Source organism: Dendrobates tinctorius, unplaced genomic scaffold (assembly GCF_039654945.1).
Source record: "Dendrobates tinctorius isolate UK_male_01 unplaced genomic scaffold, ASM3965494v1 ptg000039l, whole genome shotgun sequence".
Taxonomy (NCBI): domain Eukaryota; kingdom Metazoa; phylum Chordata; class Amphibia; order Anura; family Dendrobatidae; genus Dendrobates; species Dendrobates tinctorius.
Window position 1 is genome coordinate 10,655,001 of NW_027361707.1, and position 20,283 is coordinate 10,675,283.

The 20,283-nt window shown below is 43.1% G+C and overlaps 1 protein-coding gene across 1 annotated transcript in view; it reads left to right on the plus strand.

Annotated features, from left to right (window-relative positions):
• Positions 1-13,833, plus strand: part of RAB28 (RAB28, member RAS oncogene family) — a 133,298-nt gene extending 119,465 nt beyond the window's left edge. The window contains exon 7 of the mRNA XM_073574471.1: positions 4,845-13,833. Coding sequence (XP_073430572.1) covers positions 4,845-4,937 — 93 coding nt within the window. The 3' untranslated portion in view covers positions 4,938-13,833. The remainder of the gene's footprint in view (positions 1-4,844) is intronic.
• Positions 13,834-20,283: the final 6,450 nt, after the last annotated feature.

The window sequence follows — 20,283 nt, forward strand, 5'->3', positions numbered from 1 at the left end:
CATCATTGGTAAACGGCTACTGATCCTCCAGTGGTGAATACAGAAGGCATAACTCAACGTCAGACCGTGCATTGTGCGAACAGCCTGGAGGCAACTGCCTTATATGTGTATATTCTGACTTTCTCCAAAAGAGCAACCTCAAAAACATGGATTTCGATTCTCCTTTCAGAAAGAGAGACTTTTTTAGGGGGGGCACTGCATAGACCTTTTCCGTTTTTTTTACTAGTTGAGAATAACTTTGCATTCTGAACCACTGAAATAGAAAAAAATGTCATTACACATGTTATTGGCTATAGAACCATTTTTTTTTTTTTAAAGAAGTTGTCCTCCACTTGGACAACTTCTCATACCACTAGCTTGGCCCCCATAAAATAATAAAGCTTAGCCTCCCCTCCCATGCTGGCACCATTCCTGTGGTGAGGGCACTCCCTCTCCCCAGGGCTCTCGTGCGGGGTTGTTACATGTGACGCCGGTGCCCAATTAGCACTGTCCCCACCTCCTGTCGAATTGAGCAGGAAGAGGAAGTCTGAGATTAGCGACTGCTCAGACTTTCCTCTTCATGTTCAATTTGTCCAAAGGCGTGGATAGTGACACCAGTGCTGATTGGTCGCCGGCGTCATTTGTCAACACCGTACGAGAGCCCCAGGACCATGAGTGCCGGCACGGAGGTGAGTATAAGCTTTATTATGTTATCCGGGCATAGCATTCTGATTCTAATGGAGAACTCGCCATCTCTCACAGGCTGTCACGAGAGGTCTTCTCCTTCAATGGAGGTCTTCAAACAGAGGCTGGACATGGTCTGAGATGGTTTAGTGAATCCCGAATTGAGAAGGGAGTTGGACACGATGACCTTGGAGGTCCCTTCCAACTCAAACATACTTGCATTCTATGAAACTTTTTGTTGAAAAGAAAGGCCTGTGACATCTGTCAGGTTCCTGAGGTGTTCTCCTCAAAACTCGTTTCTGGAGTCATTTCCAAGTTGCAGAGAGAAATGTTTTCTTCTGTTGGATGGTTTTCCCAAAGAAGAACTACTAAACCTACACTAAAAAACCCTAAGAAACAATAACAATGTACAATGAATAATCCCATGGCGAATGCATATGTGCGTTAACACAATACCCATAAAAAGTTCCTAACACCTATGAAAATGTGTAAGACCGGTGTCCACCGATATGACTACATGACAAAGTATAACATAACGCGTGTCCTTCAGTGATCAATAAAACCTAGGCGTTACGTAATGGCGAAAAATAAATCTATAAAAAAAATATGAATTTGATTCATGAGATTACGTTTGGTGGTGATACCCAATAAATCCCATTTACCAGCAATACATGTGCAAGATACAATCATCAACCACCAAAAAAGGAGAGAGATATGAGTTTCCACCCCAGACTCTGACAGATATTTCATCCAATACGAGATGGTCAAAAAAGAAACCTTTATGTGCAAACGAGTCTTTCAGATCCAAGATGGTCTTCTCATGGAGTTCTATGTGCCTTTCCTTGACATGGTGTTCTGGGCACTGCTATAACCTGAAACCTCATATCTGCAGCATAGTCCATGACCGTGAAGCAATGAAAATTGATTTGTTCAGAACCCAAATTCTCAAATGAAGGAGCGAGCAATGAGAAATACTGGTAGGGAGACCACTTTAGGTTGCGTGTGTACATTTCATTGTCATGTATGTGTTGTGTCTCGTGTTCTTTTGTGCTCACATTTCTCACCTGCCCTCTGTTTCTTTTTATTCTAACATTTGTTTTCTTCTTTTTTTTTCATCCTTCTCCCCTTTCTTCCTTTGCATGATCATTCATTTTGCTTTCGCTTATTTCTTTGACATCGGGTTGGCAGCGAATTGTAAAGGCAGAAATAGTGAACTATCCCGAAGACGATAAACAGTTGAACTCGGCGCACACTCAGAGTAAAGTCTGCTCTTTGCAATAGATGGAGGTATTCCGCACAACAGTGCCTTCTACCCTTCTATGTCTGAAACGTCATCTATTGTTCTGATGTCAGGCAGTCATTTCGTATGTGTCGGTCATTTATTGTAATTCATCCTATGGAGCTATTCAGACATTTCATATTTGGATGTATATTTCACTAGGAAGCATGGTACATGGGGTAAGAATTACACGTCTGCTTTCTTATGGAAACGGCGCCATACCTGTCTATTGAAGCTCAACGCAATAGAATTGATTTGGGCTAAGCTGCAATACCAGACATGACCTGTAGCTGTTTTTTTTCCCCTAAGAATACAGATGATTGATTGGCAAGGAAGGAGCCTAGAGTAAAGTAGGTGACCACTCTTGCATAAACATGGGTAGACCTTCCTTCTCACACCTGCATTTCTCTTTCCACGTACCGACCATGACTTCCGGATTGCCGCAGGTTTCCTGATCTGAATTCACAGCTTCGTAGGCTTTTGTTAGTTCGGGCCTGAAAGTCGCAATCCATACATAGGCTATGATATGCCGACATGTGAAGAGTGACTTGTGCAGACCTGTAGTCAGCACCTAGCGCAGTATCGGGGTACTGCTACGCCACAGCCAAAGCTCATTCTCATGCCTTCTTACTATTTTGAAACGCTAGTGATGTATTCACAAACCACATCCGGCAAAATGCATGAGTTTCTACCACGGTTTGCCACCGTTTCTAGATTCGGTAATTGGCTATGTGGTTCTAACAGGTAAAACTTGTAAAATGGATGTTTCACGTCTGAAAACCTCATGTTCAATATCGGGGTAAAATTGCATGTGGCTTTTAAAATGTGATTTTTCTAGATGGAACTTAAAATGTAAAAATTTGAGGCATAGTCCTATAGTAGACAGGGCGTTTTATACGGCACTCTTAAAGGGAATCTGCCAGAATGATCAATCCCCCCTCCCCCTCAAATATATATCTCATCACACTTTTACTGACGCAGTCTGTTTGCTCTCCGAAAATCACATTTTCTTCATTTTATGCAATTGAGGCTTAAGTGCTTTGGGTTGTCAGAAGCACTTCTCGAGCCTCTGCCTCCCTGGCTTTCTTTCCCGCTAAGCCCCACCTTTCTCTGCTTGAGCGACCACTCACTGGCTTCGCTACACAGTCAGCGGGCTATCAGTCAAGCAGAGGAAGGATGGGCTGGGCGAGAAATAGGGAGGCAATGGCTTGGGTAGGGCTTTTACAGACGGAAAGCAACAGATTTCAGAAATAAAGGTGCAGATGACATGCTCTTTATTTTAGTAGTTTCATGATCGTGCTACACAGATTCTTTTTAAGCCAGAGCAGAGACATAGCCTTCTTAATAAATTGTTGCATCTTTCTCCTGTTTATACAAAAGAAAGTCCATTTATAGTACATTTTTGGTTGCAGAGACCTTTTTTTTTTTTGGATCGGAGGGGTGGGGGGGGGTTCCAGGTCCTGCACTGTTTGCACTCATTTCAGAAAGGAGAACTTCTCTTTGCACAAGTTAATAAAAGAGCTGATTTGCTTCTCCATTTTTTTGAGCAATTTGAGGGGGGTCTCAGTACACGGACCTCTACCAATCTGCAGAATGTTTAATGGCATACAGTATGTAAAAAAAAAGTATGAACGTTTTTAGTTATTGTTCGATTTGTAATTTATTTGTGTATCAATAGATAATAAAAAGAGGGGAAAAGATTGTACAACTGGGATATTCAATGGGCAGGATTCCAAAAGCCAAGAGCCCAACCTGCAGATGTACAATGAAGTCACAAGTATGGAAGGGAACCCCTACCCATTGGCTAGGAGATGGCTTCCCGATCACTGAGCCCCATCTGAATAGTGCAGATGTGGAGCACGAGACTGTCAGAGATGGAGGGCTCTGCAGAACCCTGTTTTAAGGATCAGCAGGGGTTCATGCAGTCAGACCCCTAGTTGTAATGCAACTGCGGAGCAGTTGTGCTCTGCCACCAGTGGGGGGGCGCTGTTATGGGAAAAAGGGGTTGCACTTACTGTGTAGCACCTCGGTGCAGAAGTGGAGTCCGCCACCAGGGGGTGGCAGAGTAGTCAGACAGGCCGGAGTCAGCAGCAAACAGGAGTACAAAGTACCAGAGGTCACAGCAAGCACGATGTCAGGGACGAACCAAAAGTCAGAGCCAGACGGGAGCGCGGTATCCAAAACGTGAGACGGAAAGAGGAGTCGAGGTACAAGCCAGTGGGTCAAGAGCCAGTAGGGGAACGTAGTACCAGAGACAGAGAAACCGGAGGCGGAGTTCAGAGTTCAAGCCGAGTAATACACTGTAGGGAAATACCATACGTCCACAAAGTCAGGGATAGGGAACAGGTCAGACACACACACGGGAAGTCAGAGGGAGAAGGCTCACTAGGGTATACGGATCTGCTGCTCAAGCCAAAGACCAGAACTATCACTGACACAGGCTACCAAAAACAGCACCAATACATAGCCACCCAAGAACCAAAGAGAGGCGGGAAAAGTTAACTCCTCCATGACCAGGCCGGGGAAAGAAAAGCAAGAAGCAAACCCCAACCTGGATCATGACAGCAGTGATCAGGAAACTATCACCTGTCCTATGGACAATGGATAACTTCCAAACTTGCTTCAAACCCTTTAAATGACAGATGTTGCATGTTGCCTATTTTATGCCTATCTATGTTATGTGGTATATTCACATGTAATGTTTCTATTCCTATATTTCAAAAGCAGCATACTGTATATCCCTGATATTTTAGGTAACAATGCTACATGTGAGCAAACCCAAAAGTTACTAAATGTATTTTATCCACAAGTTATTATGTAACTAGGTCTAGCTAACCTCATATATACCATGTGTGTCTACAGTGTCACAATCCGTTATTTGTTTTGCTTTTCTCCTTTCCAGAGAGTGGTAAAGGCTGACATTGTGAACTACAGTCAAGAGCCAGTCACCAGAATGGTAAACCCTCCTCGAAGTTCAATGTGTGACATTCAGTGAAAGCCCCACTGATTGAATGAAGAAATGATTTCTGCTGTTGCACAGCCCAGCGGTTCACCATGAACTTCATTGTAACAACGACAATCTTGATGCAGTGCATTTCAAGGTCTCAAAAGCCTATTGCAATATTTAGTTTTATGAACAGCAGGCGCCAGGTTGGCCAGTGTCCAAGGCCCGGGACCACACACTTGAAAGTCTCTAAATTAGAATGGAGTTTTCAGAATTCTGTACACTCTACCTTTGCCTTCATGTGTCTGCTCTAGAGAGATCTGAAATGTGCGTAGGTTTCCAAAGCTGTGTGTATTTTTGTGCAGGTTGAATCACACATCTACATATTGTGAAATAATTACTGCAAGTCTGATGTTAGATTGAAGCCGCCCAAACAGGGACTTCACTCCACCCTGCTCCAGTTGACTGAGAGGTCTCGCCATTGTGTGTAAATAGTGAGACACCTGACAGTCACCTGGGCAGGTAGAAGCTGGCTGGGGCCAAATAGGATTAGTCTGGTCTCTCTATAATCCACGGCCTGCTTTTCAAATCAAGTTTTAATAAAATGTTGAAGCGTTGCAGAAGAAAAAACATACCTGTTTAAAAAAAATCCCACAGCCATTGTCTGATTCATGCTGGCCATGGTTTGGAAAGTATTAATGTAATGAGATTCCCTTTAATGAGCACCTCAAGTATCCTATCACTGAAGACAGTATGATATTCTGACCTTTTGGGGGCTTGTCCTTTTTTCCCTGAATAACTCCTCCTGCTTATGATTGGTCATAGTCATGCAGGGGAGAAAGTCCACGCCCCCAGAGAAGAATATCTGCTTGGGCTTATCCTAAGTTAGAATACAAACTTTAAAAGCAAATATCTCCGCAACAGAGAGGAGAAATAAAAAAAATAAAAATAAATTTTATTCAGCTTTGAAGCCACTATTTAATGATGTGGTCAGTTTAACATACTGATATTTATGAAAAGTCATGTTCAAAGGGGTTTTCCGGGCTAGTCATATAGTTTACAGCCGGTCACAATAAATCAGTTATCAGATGGTGACGAGAAATTAAAAAAAATAAAAACTTTTATTCTGCTCTGCAGCCAATTTTAAAGGAATTTGTCAGCAGGTTTTTGCCATTTAATCTGAGAGAGCGTAATGAAGGCAAAGAGAAGCTGAATCCAACGATGTATCACTTAGATTACTGGGTGCAGCAGTTCTGACACAATCAGAGCTTTTAGATTAACCCCTTAACTCCTGGAGCTTTTCTTCGTTTTCGTTTTTCGCTCCCCTTCTTCCCAGAGCCATAACTTTATTTTTCCGTCAATATGGCCATGTAAGGGCTTGTTTTTTGCGGGATGAGTTGTACTTTTGAACGACACCATTGGTTTTACCATGTCGTGTACTCGAAAACTGGAAAAAAATTCCAAGTGCGGTGAAATTGCAAAAAAAAGTGCAATCCCACACTTGTTTTTTGTTTGGCTTTTTTGCTAGGTTCACTAAATGCTAAAACTGACCTGCCAATATGATTCCCCAGGTCATTATGAGTTCATTGACACCAAACATGTCTAGGTTCTCTTTTATCTAAGTGGTGAAAAAAAAATCCAAAGTTTGCTTTAAAAAAAATAAAAAATTGCGCCGTTTTCCGAGACCCGTAGCGTCTCCATTTTTCGTGATATGATGAGCGAATTTGATCGAGTCCCCGCTTATTCATCAAGCTGTAGCGCTTACCGAGTAAGCTACAGCGGGAACCCGGATACATGGAGCGAGCCAGCTTATCGGTGCCGCAGCTGCATGTGTTGCGGCTGTGTCATAGTCACAGCACATGCATGGAGAGCCCAACACACAGGATCTCCATGATCGTGTTGTGACTGTCACACAGCTGTGACACATGCAGCTGCGGAGCCGAACAGCTGATCATCGGGAGTGCACCAGGTATCCGGGTTACCACTGTAGCTTAATCGGTAAGCGCTAGAGCTTGATGAATAAGTAGGGACCCGAACAAATTCGCTCACTTCTACTTACGACGTAGCTTCTGACTTCCAGCAAGTCAGCCTCCTTCCAAACCCCAACCAAAACTTATAAGCTACTGGATGATCCTGAGCACTGCTGCCTGATCATATGGGCATTTGTTTTTTCAGCAGGTCAGGATCATCTTGTGGGGGAGTGGAAGGGGGACGGAATGATTGTATCATACAATCACGTACTGAAATGGTGGACAAACCAATACATGGACTTGTTACTTACTCACACAGCCGATGTTGCCGCCGCGCCCACCACCCAGTCAAGAAAAATCTAATGGTCGTCTCAGCCTGCCCACCAGTGCCGCCTCAGCCTGCCCACCAAATGAATGGAAGCAGTGTATATTATTACATATAGTCACTGATTATACACTACAAAAAATTATCTTTATTGGTATTTATTAAAATCCTATAAATTCTAGAACATAAATACACCGCAAAACAAAACTCAAAGTGCTTATATATATATAAAAAAAAAAAAAAAAAAGTCAAGCGTAAAGGGGAGATCACCCCATTTTATTTGTTTTACTCACTTTTATAGCACTAATTGGCTCAGGATTTGTTCAGGATTTGACGCAGGTGAAATTTGCATCTGAGGTTACTGTCAGGTCACCTGCGTTTTTGATGTTTTTGATGCGTTTTTTCATTGCATGCTTTTTTTTTGTCACTTGAAATAAATCAATATAAGGCTATGTGCCCACGTTAGCGTTTTTAAATGCTCAGCAAACTGATCCCCTTCCCAGAAAACGCGCGTTTTATTTCTGCGCGTTTCTTGCGCGTTTTTTACACAAAAGACGCTCGTTTTTGACGCGCGTTTTCTGGGAACATTGGAAAAGGCTAAAAACGCTCAGCAATGCGGAAATTAATGAGCATGCTGCGTTTTTTGCCGCTAAGCGATTCCTGAGCTCTTTTAAAAATGCATGCATTGGCACAAAAATACAAGAACGCATGCAATTTAATGTGAAGCTTCTTTTAAGCGTTTCTGCAGCGTCTGAGACAGCACAAACGCTGCGGAAAAGCTTAAAAAAAACGCAACATGGGCACACAGCCTGAAAGTTGTCTTCTGGGTAGGAAAAAAGTGATTTCCTGTTTGCAGATATATTGGGGTATGCTCCCATGGTCAGTAAATGCTGCGGGTTGGACACTGCGTACATCTGCAGTGTCCAGCTGTTACAGCATAGTGGATGGGATTTCAAGAAATCTCATGCCCACTATGTGTGCACCGATGCCCGCAGAGACGGACATGTGGCATGTTTTTCCAGACCGCAGTATGTCAATTTATGTAGCGGAGATGCTCAATCTCCGCTGCGTAAATTACCCATACATTTTCATTAGATGCAGGTAAGGCCCTGTGCACACGGTGCGGATTCTGCCGCAGAACTGCAGGTGATGTACAGTACCATTAAACACTATGAAAAAAAAATACACTGCACATGCTGCGGATTTTTCTGCGCAGTTTTCGTGCGGGGAAAAAAAATAGCAGCATGTGACTTCTTTTGTGCGGTTTTCCTGCAGTTTTCCACCTACTCCACTATAGGAATCCGCAGGTGGAAAACCGCAGTGGAAAACCACAAGAAAACCGCAAAAAAGCAGGAAGAAATCCGCAGGGAAAATGCAGGTCATTTGACTTGCGGATTTCGTGAATTCTGCGCAGAAAATGCATGCACAGAATACGCACTGTGTGCACATAGCCTTAAACCGCATTGTCTTCCTAATTACATGCGTATTATGTGGGGGAACGCAGCTTTCCACGCATGTGTACTAATTACATAATGGTGAATCTTGTGATACAGCCAGACAAACATGATACAGGAAGTGGAGGAAAGTCATGGTTTACTGAGGCTCCAGGTTAAGCGGTGCAGAGGTTAATCTGGGAAGCCTCTCTATGGATCTGGGGAGGGTTCTTATAGCCTCATGGAGGAGCCGTCCCCTGTCGTTTATACTCCTAGCTGAGTGTGCCTGACCCTGTTCTGTCTGTGCTTCATGCCTGTCTTCGTATGCTTGCTTGGTGTTTGATTCGGTCCTGTCACGGTTAACGTCTCTTGTATTCTGACTCTGTACCTCTATGCCCGCCCTGTGTATGACCCCTGGCTACGTATTGACCTTTCTGTGATTATCCCTCCTGTACCTCGCTGCTGGCTCTGTGTATGACCCCTGGCTACGTATTGACCTTTCTGTGATTATCCCTCCTGTACCTCGCTGCCCGCCCTGTGTATGACCTCCTGGCTTGCCTGACCTGAGTTCCCCTCTCCTCTACTTCAGTATTCCTGTAGCGAGTATACTACATCATCTGCAGTAGTAGGATGCTAAGCCCCGCCCCCTGAGGTAACATGATCGTAGGTCCTGTGCGCACCTAGCTCTTCATCGTTGCTGCACCTCCCGCAGGTCCTCTGCTCCTACCCACGTTAGACGCCAGGACTCCCGTGGCTGCGGGTAAGAGTCCTCCACGTGCATTCTATCTGTGTCCTTGTTACTTGAGGTGGCGGTGCTGCTGAAGCACCCCTGACAGAAAGCCCAGAGAGAGGTTTTCTCCTTTTTAATAAAATAATTTTAAAAAATGGCATGGGGTCTCCCAATATTTGTTAACCAGCCAGAGTAAAGCAGACTACTGGGACTGGTATTTCAGGTTTTTAAGGATCCATTATCCATGATCCTTACCAGCCTGATAATACAAGGCCGCAGCAGTCTGCTTACCTTGGGTGGTTAGCAAAAATAATGGGATCCCCTCCAAAAAATAATATTGTGGGGTCCACCTATTTTTGTTAACCAGCTAAGGAAAAAGCAGACAGCTGTGGCCTGGTATTCTCAGGCTGGTGAGGCCCATGGTTTTTGGCCTTCACCAGCCTAAAAATAGCAGCCCACAGCCGTCCCCCAATTTACACATCCAAAGATGCGCCAATTGTGGCACTTTACCCGGGTCTTCCCACTTGCCTGGGTAGAGGTGGCAAGTGGGGTAATATTTGTGGGGTTGATGTCACATTTGTATTGTCAGGTGACATCAAGCCCATGGATTAGTAATAGAGAGGTGTGTATAAGACACATATCCATTACTAATCCTATAGTTACATGGTAAATAAAGACACAGCCAGAATAAAGTCTTTTAATTAAAATGATGACACAGACTCCTTTAATAATCTTATTTAAACCATACTTACTGCATTGCCTAATTCCACCAATGCCCTCGTTCTCCTGTAAGAGAATTAAAATAGAAAAGCAACACTATCCTTACCTGTCCGCCGAGAAGATATACATACTGTCCCACGATGAGTCCAGCTCTGCTACATCTGGATGCCTTTGGCTGAACAGTGGCATTATGCTACCATCCAGCCTGACATCCAGACACAGCGGAGATGATCACCGGAGACAACTCGTTCCCCGACGGTCACGTTCCCTGCAGTTCTCGCGGTCAGCTCATCGCAAAAACTACAGTGTACTCGAACTTACGGCTGAAACAAGGTACGACATTATTGAAATTAGTATGCACTTAATACACATGTGGCTAAGAACATAATAAAACTGCATCTAATGATAACGAATGAGTAATTTATGTGCGTCTCCGCAGGGAAGCCTGAGGTGTCCATGCATGCATAGTGGAGACGGGATTTCTTGAAATCCCATATCCACATTGCTGTAACATCTGGACACTGTGGGTTTGACGCTGTGGATGTACAGAGCATCCAACTCGCAGCATTTAAGGACTGTGGGAACATACCCTTACATTTGTCAACTATTCTTGTTCCTACCTGTTAGCAGAGGTTAGCACCCTCTGTAAATGCAATCGACGACCAGCCCTGGTTGTCCTCGTCACCTCCTCAGCCTCCCCGCATCAAATTCCCCTTGCAGGACACGGACTCACCTTAGCAGCCTCCACCTGCTGGATGCAGACTCCCCTCAGCACGCTTCCCCTACTAGCCTCCCCTCACTCCACTCATCAGCCTCCCCTCATTCCACTCAGCAGGCTCCCCTCACCAGCCTTCCCTCACTCCATTGAGCAGCCTCCCCTCACCTTGTTGGGTGCGGTCCCCAGTCCCCACTAGCTTCCCCCTGGACCCTTATAGACGCTGCCCCCAGTCCCCACTAGCTTCCCTCTGGGCCCTGTTGGATGTGGCCCCAAGTCTCCACTAGCCTGGGCCATTGGACGCGGCCCCCAGTCCCCACTAGCCTTCCCCTGGACCCTGTTGGACGCAGCCCACCAGTCCCCAATAGCTTCTCCCTGGGCCCTGTTGGACGAGGCCCCCAGTCCCCAGTAGCCTCCCCCTGGGCCCTGTTGGACACGGTCCCCAGTCCCCTCTAGCCTCCCCCTGGGCCCTGTTGGACGAAGCCCCCAGTAGCCTCCCCCTGGGCCCTGTTGAACGCGGCCCCCAGTCCCCACTGCAGTGATAATCTCCTGCTGATAAATCACTGAATGTATTGAAACTTCAACAAGCTACTGACACTTGCCTTGTACTTTATGCTTCTTTCAGATTAAATAGCAGAAACCTGATTCTCTTTAAGCTTCATCTTGATGATGCTATGGCAAAGTTGCGAGGTCCCATAAACATAGATGGTCAACTGATCTTACCAAAATCAGTGTTCGGTGACCTATATTGTTGTCCTATACAGTCGAAAAGGTTATAGACCAGATAAAGGTTTTCACATTGAAATTGCTCTTTTTTACACATTTGGATCTGTGATGCTATTTCTAAAGCTTAGCTAAAAAAAAACCCTGCAAGCTGAATGTGAAAATATATTTTGTTGTGTCAGTAGGTATGAATATGGTTACCTATTACTCCAGATATATTCCATTAAAAAAAAACACTGATTCATGTTTGGTCCTGAATGTACAATTTTTCTTTGTGTTCATCTTGGTAAAATAACATTACACAAACATGGTTACCCAGGAAATTATAAATGTTTGCAAATCGATAAAACATGAATTGGATTTTTTTAGTTTTAGGTGCTTGAAAACTCTGTGTAATCTATTTTTTTTCTACAGTATAAATATTATTGTGTATTCATATATTTTTAATTTATTCTTAAAATACTTTGTATTTAGCTATACCTAGGGGCAGCATTTCACCCAATTTCAGATCAACTGTCCTTATTATTGCAGCTATATATACATTCTAGGTTGCATTTATTTTAGTACCCGAAAGAGCAAGTTATATGCACTATATGGACAAAAGTAACAGGACATTTTCATCCAGAAGAACGATCAAAGACAGATGTTTGAGGAGAGGCCGGGCTTAAAATCTACATTTTAGTTCATCCCAAAAATGTTTGTGGGTGTTGAGACCAGGGCTCTGTGTGAGTAAAGTATTTCTGCACCAAACTTGCAGACCATGTGTCACGGGTTTACTAAGAGAGGGAGGGGCCAGATGGACCGCGGTGTCTGATTTCACATACTCCTTCACCATTTAGAAGCACTTCACCATCATATTATATAGTACAGGTTTCTGCTAGCACTGCAGGGATGAATCCGTTTAGTTGAGTGGTCCGGGAGCTTTGATGGTCTCAGCTGTTCAGTGTTCTCTGCTCCTCTCTGCTATATATACCCTCCTCTGGCAATCAGAGATTGCCAGTGTTAGTTTCATACTGCCTGGAGTTGCAGATATTAGTTGTTTGAGAAGGCGTTTGGAGTGTTCAGAAGACTGTTGCTTGCTGATTTGTCTGTATGCATATCCTCATTTTTTCATATTTGTTTTTTCCTTCCTATACTTTCTGGTGTTCCACTCTGTTGTTTGTGAGTGCATATTTGTATGATTGGGGTTTTCATTTATCCCTGTACATCTTCCCTTGTTAGTCTGGTTTGCGTATTATACACTACAACTCCTCACTTCCCTGGCTGGGATAGGGGCTGATGAAGGCTGATTTATGAGCTCAGCAAGGCAGGTGGCCCCAGCATCTTCACCATCAGAAATAATCAAGAGAGCAGGGATAGCTATGGTACCCCTAGCTTTAGGGATAGGGAAGGAACCCCTAGCTCCGGGATATCCTGCAATAGTGCCGTGACACGATACTTTTGTGGAACGTGCTTTGTGCACTGTTGCACAGACAGAAACCTGCCTTCCCCAAATTGTTTTCACTAAGGTGGAAGCTACAATTGTCCAAATTGTCTTGGTTTTCTGAAACATTATAATTTCCCTTTACTAGAATTAAGGGGTCAGGACCCACACCTGAAAAACAACTCCATGCTACTATTCCTCTCGACATCAAACTTTACAGCTGGCACAATGTAGTCAGGCATGTAATGTGATCCCGACATTCACCAAACCCAGATTCGTTTATCAGACGCCAGATAGAGAAGCGTGATCCGTTTCCTCCAGAGATCAGTGGTGGTGGCTTTTCATCAGTTTATCCAGAACTTAGCAGTTGGTTGATGATGTACGGTAGCATGCAGCTGCTCAACCACAAAGCTCCCAACACACAGTTTGTACTGATGTTAATTCCAGAATAGGCTTGGCTCTGGCGCTATTGAGTCAGCAGACCATTGGTGTTCTCAGCACTCGGGGACCACTCTGTAACTTTACGTGGTCTCCACTTCATGGCTGAGTTCCTCCGGTTCCTTCCACTTCTCAACAAACCCAATCACAGGTGATCGGGGAAGATTTACGAGGAAGAAATGTCATGGGCTGACTTGTTAAACTGGTAGCTTCTACAGGACCACCTTAATATCAGTGAGCGCTTTAGAACAGCCCAATGTTTCAAAAACTGTTAGTAAAGACAACGGCGTAGAGAAGTGCTGTATTTTGCATACCTGTGGCAATGGATCGGAATGAAAAACCTGAATTTAATTGTTGAGATGTACAGTATCCCAGTTCTTTTGTTCATATACAAATACAGCTGCAATATTATATTCCTATACAGTAAATTCAAAAACAAAATGAATAATAAATATTTTTTTGATTGCTAAGTGGTTTGTCTGTATTTTATTCCTTGGTGCTCTAGAGCAGGACATTATTTTTCTTCCTTTTGTAAAAAATCATTATATTCAGTGCCAAACAAAGTGAAATAAAATTAATAAAAATGGGAGAGCTGAAACACCAGCCAACGACTTGCCACACTTGTGTGACTATTACCCTTCTTTGCGCTTTTTTAAAATAAATTGAGAATCGTGGTGCTAGCTCAGAAGTATGGTACAATAGTCCTTAGAAGAAAAAGCAGCACTCACCACTCCTTTAAAATGAACAGCAGCGTGCAGAAAAGGTTGCATACTACAGCCGTTTCACGCCCGTATGGCTCTTCTTCGGGTCCAGGTCAGACTGGTGTGAAACGGTCATAGTCCACAATCTCCCGTTATGCTGAAAAATAAAAGACTGTCCACTTTAAAGGAGTGAGTGCAGCTCTTTCTTTTTCTTCTAATGACTATTGGTAATAAAAGTAATAGTGATCAAAACAAACGAGGTGACAATCGAGAGGTTTATGCTCCTTAGAGCCTTTTGAGGAGTTTACACACAATATTCACATTGTACATTGTAAGTGACTGGCTTTCTTGATAACAATAATGCTGTTGTCTGACTCTTAATTGTTGTCAACACATAAAATAATAAGAAAACCAATGTACTGTAATTCTGGATGCTGCCCTGTTGGCCTAAATTCAGGTCTCTTATAGTTCCAGAACCTCCACCTTCATGGTCGTTCCAACATTCTCCACCTGATGATGATATGGGTGTGTTGGAAGGCCCCTATACTCATAGATGGTTGGGAGATCATGACCTTTTAGATTTCTCTACACATATAACAAATGACCGAATTTGGCGGGATCAGTCAATCAACAAATGTGTATGATGGCCTCTCAACCTTTTCACGACAGATGATGTTGGGGGAGAAACATAGCTGACCTGTTGAATTTCAGTGGCTGATCTTTTTTTTGGCATGAAGATAACACAGTACCTCTTAGCCAAGTAGAAATATCTGTAAGGATAACAGAATTCGAGAGACCTACTTCAATGCCTACAAAGTGTAGTTTTGTGTTTGATATAAACTTAGCTCATATATAAAGGAGGTTCCTGTATTATTCTTTAAGAAAGTGTCTTCTTTAATCATCACTTTTATTAACTACTTATATTTTCTGACTATCTAATTTATGCTTCCGAGAAGTCACGCCATGTGAGAGACGTAAAGCTGCAAGTACTACGAAAACAAAACCAGCAAAGAGCTTTAGACGAAGAGGATCTGTAGAAGAAGGGCTTAGGATCAGATAGGGAACACATCCATCTCTTGTTTATATTTCCAAATCTTAGTGCCGACATGGAGGATAAACAAAAGCTGCTTCATCATGTTGGCATGTGGAAAAAAATATTTTGATGACGGACTAGGAAAATATGAAGTGCGATATCTGGATGTCATCCAGTCTATTGCACAAATTTGGTGGGGCCTCTTTGCACTGGAAAAGAGTAAAGTACTAACACTGTCCTACTTGACAAATCTGTCAAAAGAACTTGTAAATGGGGATTTCGCTCAGATGTATTGTAGAAATATGGCTTTTACAGATGGCGTACATAAATCATTTGTTCGGTAAATGATAATTTCCTCACCATTTCCCTCTATAATTACTTTAGCAAACGTAAAGATTGTTAACTTTTGAGGGCAGTTATTTTTAACGTCACGTATAGAATTTTAATCTGCATTCGACTCAATTTACATGACCTAATTTGTTCGGTTTCTGATTTAGTGTACTTCAGAGCTGCATTCACAATTCAAAGCAAATCCTAGAAAGTACGCCCATTTAAAAACTTTACTTTTGGATGTTTTTTTCCCATTTTTTTATGTGTTCGATTTAACAGCTGTTTTGTTTGTTTAGCGATTGGGTGTTGCCTGTTTTTATCATTTTCTTACATTTTATTATAAAAATTATAATTTGCCTCAGAAGTAATAACCAAAAAAAAATTTACTGTTTAAACTGTAGTTACCATCTAGTATTAATTACAAAATACTTTTTTTTTTTTTTTATAGCCTGTTCCTCTAAGTTCCGAGATCCATTGATATATATATATTTTTTAAGTGGAAAGCAGGTTGCCATTGAAGCATGCGGATGCAAAGTGGTTTCCAGCTTGTGATCCATTATCCAGACAGTGAATCATCTCAATGTAATGGTGTGAATGCCACTCTATGCAAGCCTGCGTGCATTGGAAATACTAGACAGCCATTCCACGGGTGTTTGGTGGTTTAGTAAGTGGTTATTTCATTAGTAATTTGCACCTGTGCTGCCCCCACCTTTATCATGAAGGCCTCCTACAACATGCTGTGCGTTTGTGTTTGGATATGGTATTGGTAAGTATGGCTGTCTTTTTTTTGTGATTTTTTTTTTTTTATTGATTTATGTCCATTTTTCATTTAAGTGAAAAAAAAAATGTAGCCTTTTTTGCAGTATAATTCTCTTAACCAATGCAGTCCTTTTTTTTAATCTTTTTTGCACATAGTGATTATCGAAAAAAAATAAGGCCTAAATTTTGCAAAAAGTGTAGTGACCATATAGCAAAACCAAACAAGTAGAATGGATTGTGATTGTACTTGGGGTCCCAGAAAAACTCTAAATACCTAAAGAACAAGAATAACAAAGAAACCTTAAAACACTTTATTAAAAATCAAAGGGTTAAAACCCGCTGTAAGGTAGCGCTGTCATTCGGGTAGGGGACTCTCGCTTGGCAGCCAATAAATCACATCTGGCACAGGTTTCTTAACATAACTCCAACAGTCCATGCGGTTTATTAGGCATCATAAACCCTCAAAGCAGTAGACAGTTCATATCCATATCATAATGTCCATGACAGAGCTTCACTCTGCTTATCCTGTGGTCACACAGGTTGTGCAATGTCCAGTACACAGGCTCTCTAGTCTCAGAGTTATGTCCCCTGTCCGGGTTTACCTCATGCCTGCTTCTCAGTGCAGAAGCTCACTGCAGACGTTCATTCCCTCCAGGGAACTATCAGGCACTTGCAGCCATTAAACACAGCCACTCCACGTGCTGTTAGGCAGGAAGCCCCATCTCCCAGTGGGACCTTCCACAACGGACCAACCGGGTCCAAGCATTCACTTCATGTGACCTACCCTGGCCACCTTATATGGTCCGTAGCAATGCCCACCGGGTCACATGGCTATGACCTCATCACAGGTCCTTCAACCACTCATACACACTTTACAATAGCGTTCTTAACCACACCCCCTGGGTGGGTTTGTAGGTAACTGGAGACTTCCCAAACACATTGAAACAGCACCTCAGCAGTATCACTGCTGATCAACACACAGGTCTCCATCCCAAGGCCACCCACCTTGAGATACATAACGGTCATTCAGTATTCTGCCACTCATCCTCTCTCCTGGGACATCCACACAGCGCCCCCTAGTGGACACAGTAGTCACTACACCACACCGTCCAATGGCATCTCTATTTAAAAAATAGACATTAAATTATATATTAACTAGACTTGTACAGTATATGTAGTGGATGAAAAGGAGCTATAATAAAAAAGCCATCTAGACAAATTATTAAATATTATTATACCCCAAATAAGGTGGTAAAAATGATAGCTAAGAGGCACAGCAATCTACTGCAGTGGCATGTAAAAGTTTGGGCTCCCCTGGTCAAAATTACTGTTATTGTGAAAAGTTCAACAAATTAAAGATAAAATGATCTCTAAATAGCGTAAAGTTAAAGATGACAAATTTCCTTTTGTATTTTAGGCAAAAAAAAGTTATTTTTTCATTTTAAGAATTACAAAAAGGAAAATGGGCCGATACAAAAGTTTAGGCAACCTTTGAGATTTGTGTGTTCAGATAACTTTGACCAGGGTTACAGACATTAATTAGCCTGTTAGGGTTATGGCTTGTTCGCTATCATCATTAGGAAAGGTCAGGTGATGCAAATTTCCCAGCTTTATAAAAACCCAGCCTCCTCTAGCCTTGTGCCAAAAAACAGCAGCCATGGGTTCTTCTAAGCAGCCGACTAGCACCCTGAAAATGAAAATGGTGGAGGCCCACAAAGCAGCAGAAGGGTATAAGAAGAGAGCAAAGTATTTTCAAGTTGCCCTTTCCTCAGTTCAGAATGTAATTAAGAAACATCAGTTAACAGGAACAGTGGAAGACCAAGCAAAAGGTCACTGAGAGCTGCTCATAGAATTGCTAGAGAGGCAAATCAGAGCCCCTGCTTGACTGCAAAGGATCTTAAGAGAGATTTAGCAGGCTCTGGAGCTGTGGTACATTATTTTACTGTTCAGAGAAACCTGCACAAATATGACCTTCATGGAACAATCCTCAGAAGAAAACCTCTCCTGCGTTGCCACCATAAAGTTCAGCTTCAGAAGTATGTAAAAGAACATCTAAACCATCCTGATTAATTTTGGAAACAAGTCCTGTGGACCAATGAGGTTAAAAGAGAACTCTATGGCCAGAATTCAGGCCCAATATATTGTCCAGAGATCTTCCTCCACTCCGAAAGTGATCGCCAGAGAATTAGAGGCCATGTGTTAATGAAGGCAAGGAGGGGCAGAGCTAGGACCCCCTGCTGTCTTTTGTGCAAGGCAGCCAATGTCAAAGGAGGCTCCAGACACTTGGGCACCGACACCCAGTGATGAATTACGAGGGTACCGTGCATCGCAGGGGTATACAATCAGAACCCTGGGAGCCCTCTGCACGCACCCCTGCATCTCATATTTCTCTCATGGCCCTGGATAACGAGCTACCGAGATTGACTCCAGAACCACTTAGCCGACCCAAGTTTGAACTCTCCTTATCGGTCCAGCCCCAATGAACCCATTGAGATGTAAGTCGTCTTGTTTGGACCTCCCGCTAGGAAGTTATGACCCATCCTAAATATTGGGAATTATTTCAGCTAGGAGAGGAAAATTCGGTCCAACCCAGAGGGGCGGTGGAAAATCTGGGAGGGGGCGAGCTAGGGGTTGAAAGCTAGCTGCACACCTTTTAGCCTTTGTCTTTGTTCTGCCATGGAAGCTACGTCTTGTCACGTGTGGAGACGGACCAGCAACTAAAAAGGTGCCTGTGGATACGAGAGCTTCCCATCATCCACAAGTGATAAGAAACGGTAATGTGACACATCCAGCCAACTGCTATCCCCATCCTGTACCCTACTTTTATCTGTACTTCTAGCTGTAATATTTGTATATTACTCTATACATTTGTATTATCTAGTGCGCCTTTTGGCAATTAAAATATCTATTAATTTTGGGCTGCTCTTTTATCTCGAAACCTGACTTCCAACATCCATGAGTTCGGTTAGTACTTATACGTTAAGTGAGGTTGGTTTCTGACCAGAAATAAGCTTGCTAACTAACCAAGCTTATATCTAACGAGGAATTGGTTGCAGCAAACAATTCTGGTGTTATTGGGGGATCCTGGCAGTGACAGACCGGAGTTTTATTTATATATACAGTATATATATATTTTCCCAGCCTGGGACTGGTGATATATATACCATCCTCACTGCAGAGTGCTAACCAGTATGTGACAGGGCAGCCTCTCTGGCGACCACTTATCCTAGGTGCAGTTGCCTGACCTGAGGATAAGGGGGAGCCAGAGACTGTAGCTCCATCCTAGATTTGTGACAGCGGGGGGATATCCATATCCCCTTGGCTCTCGTGTGTTCCTTACAGCCACTGTATATTGTTAATCAAAATTATAATTGGCATTAAGTTGCTGTATTACCCGTAGTCTAACTCAAAGTGAAGGGGACAGTAGAATAGGGGGAAAAAAAAATCCTGCACTAGCCCGAGCTGGTTTTAGCAAAGCATGGCCCTGGGCAAAAATTTAAAGTGGAGCCCCAAATGTTAGCATGCTGTTCCATCACATAGAAACATTTAGGGTGCATTTACATGCACTGATCTCAGACCGAGCACCGATTGTTTGCTCTCAAGCCATTTAGCACTTTTTTTCCCCCAGCCTCTTTACACACGCTGATGAAAAATGGTGGTGACAGAATGATTGCTAAATCGCTTAAGTCCCCACGTAATATGTTATGAGCAGCACACGTACTGTTAACAGCGGTCAATGTGCTCCTGAGAATGATGACTTTTGTTCCAGCATAAATGATCCAATCACCCGATGAATGAATGTTTTCATTGGGAGATTGCGGGCATGTTTATAATTACTAACTTTTGTCTGTGCTACAGTTATTCTTAAACTAGATGGAGGCCCGATGAGGGCGGTAATGTCACGATGGGGGCAGGCTTTGCAGCATTGAGAATCTCTTCCCCCCCCCCCCCCCCGTGTTCTCACGGACCTATCCACTCTCTCCCCATGTGCTGACTTCTCCCGTCTGTGCTCTCTTCTTTGACCTGTCTACACCATGTGCTATCCCCCTTCTGACATTACAGCAGGGGATCGCAGAGGATACATTTTGTGAGGTAAA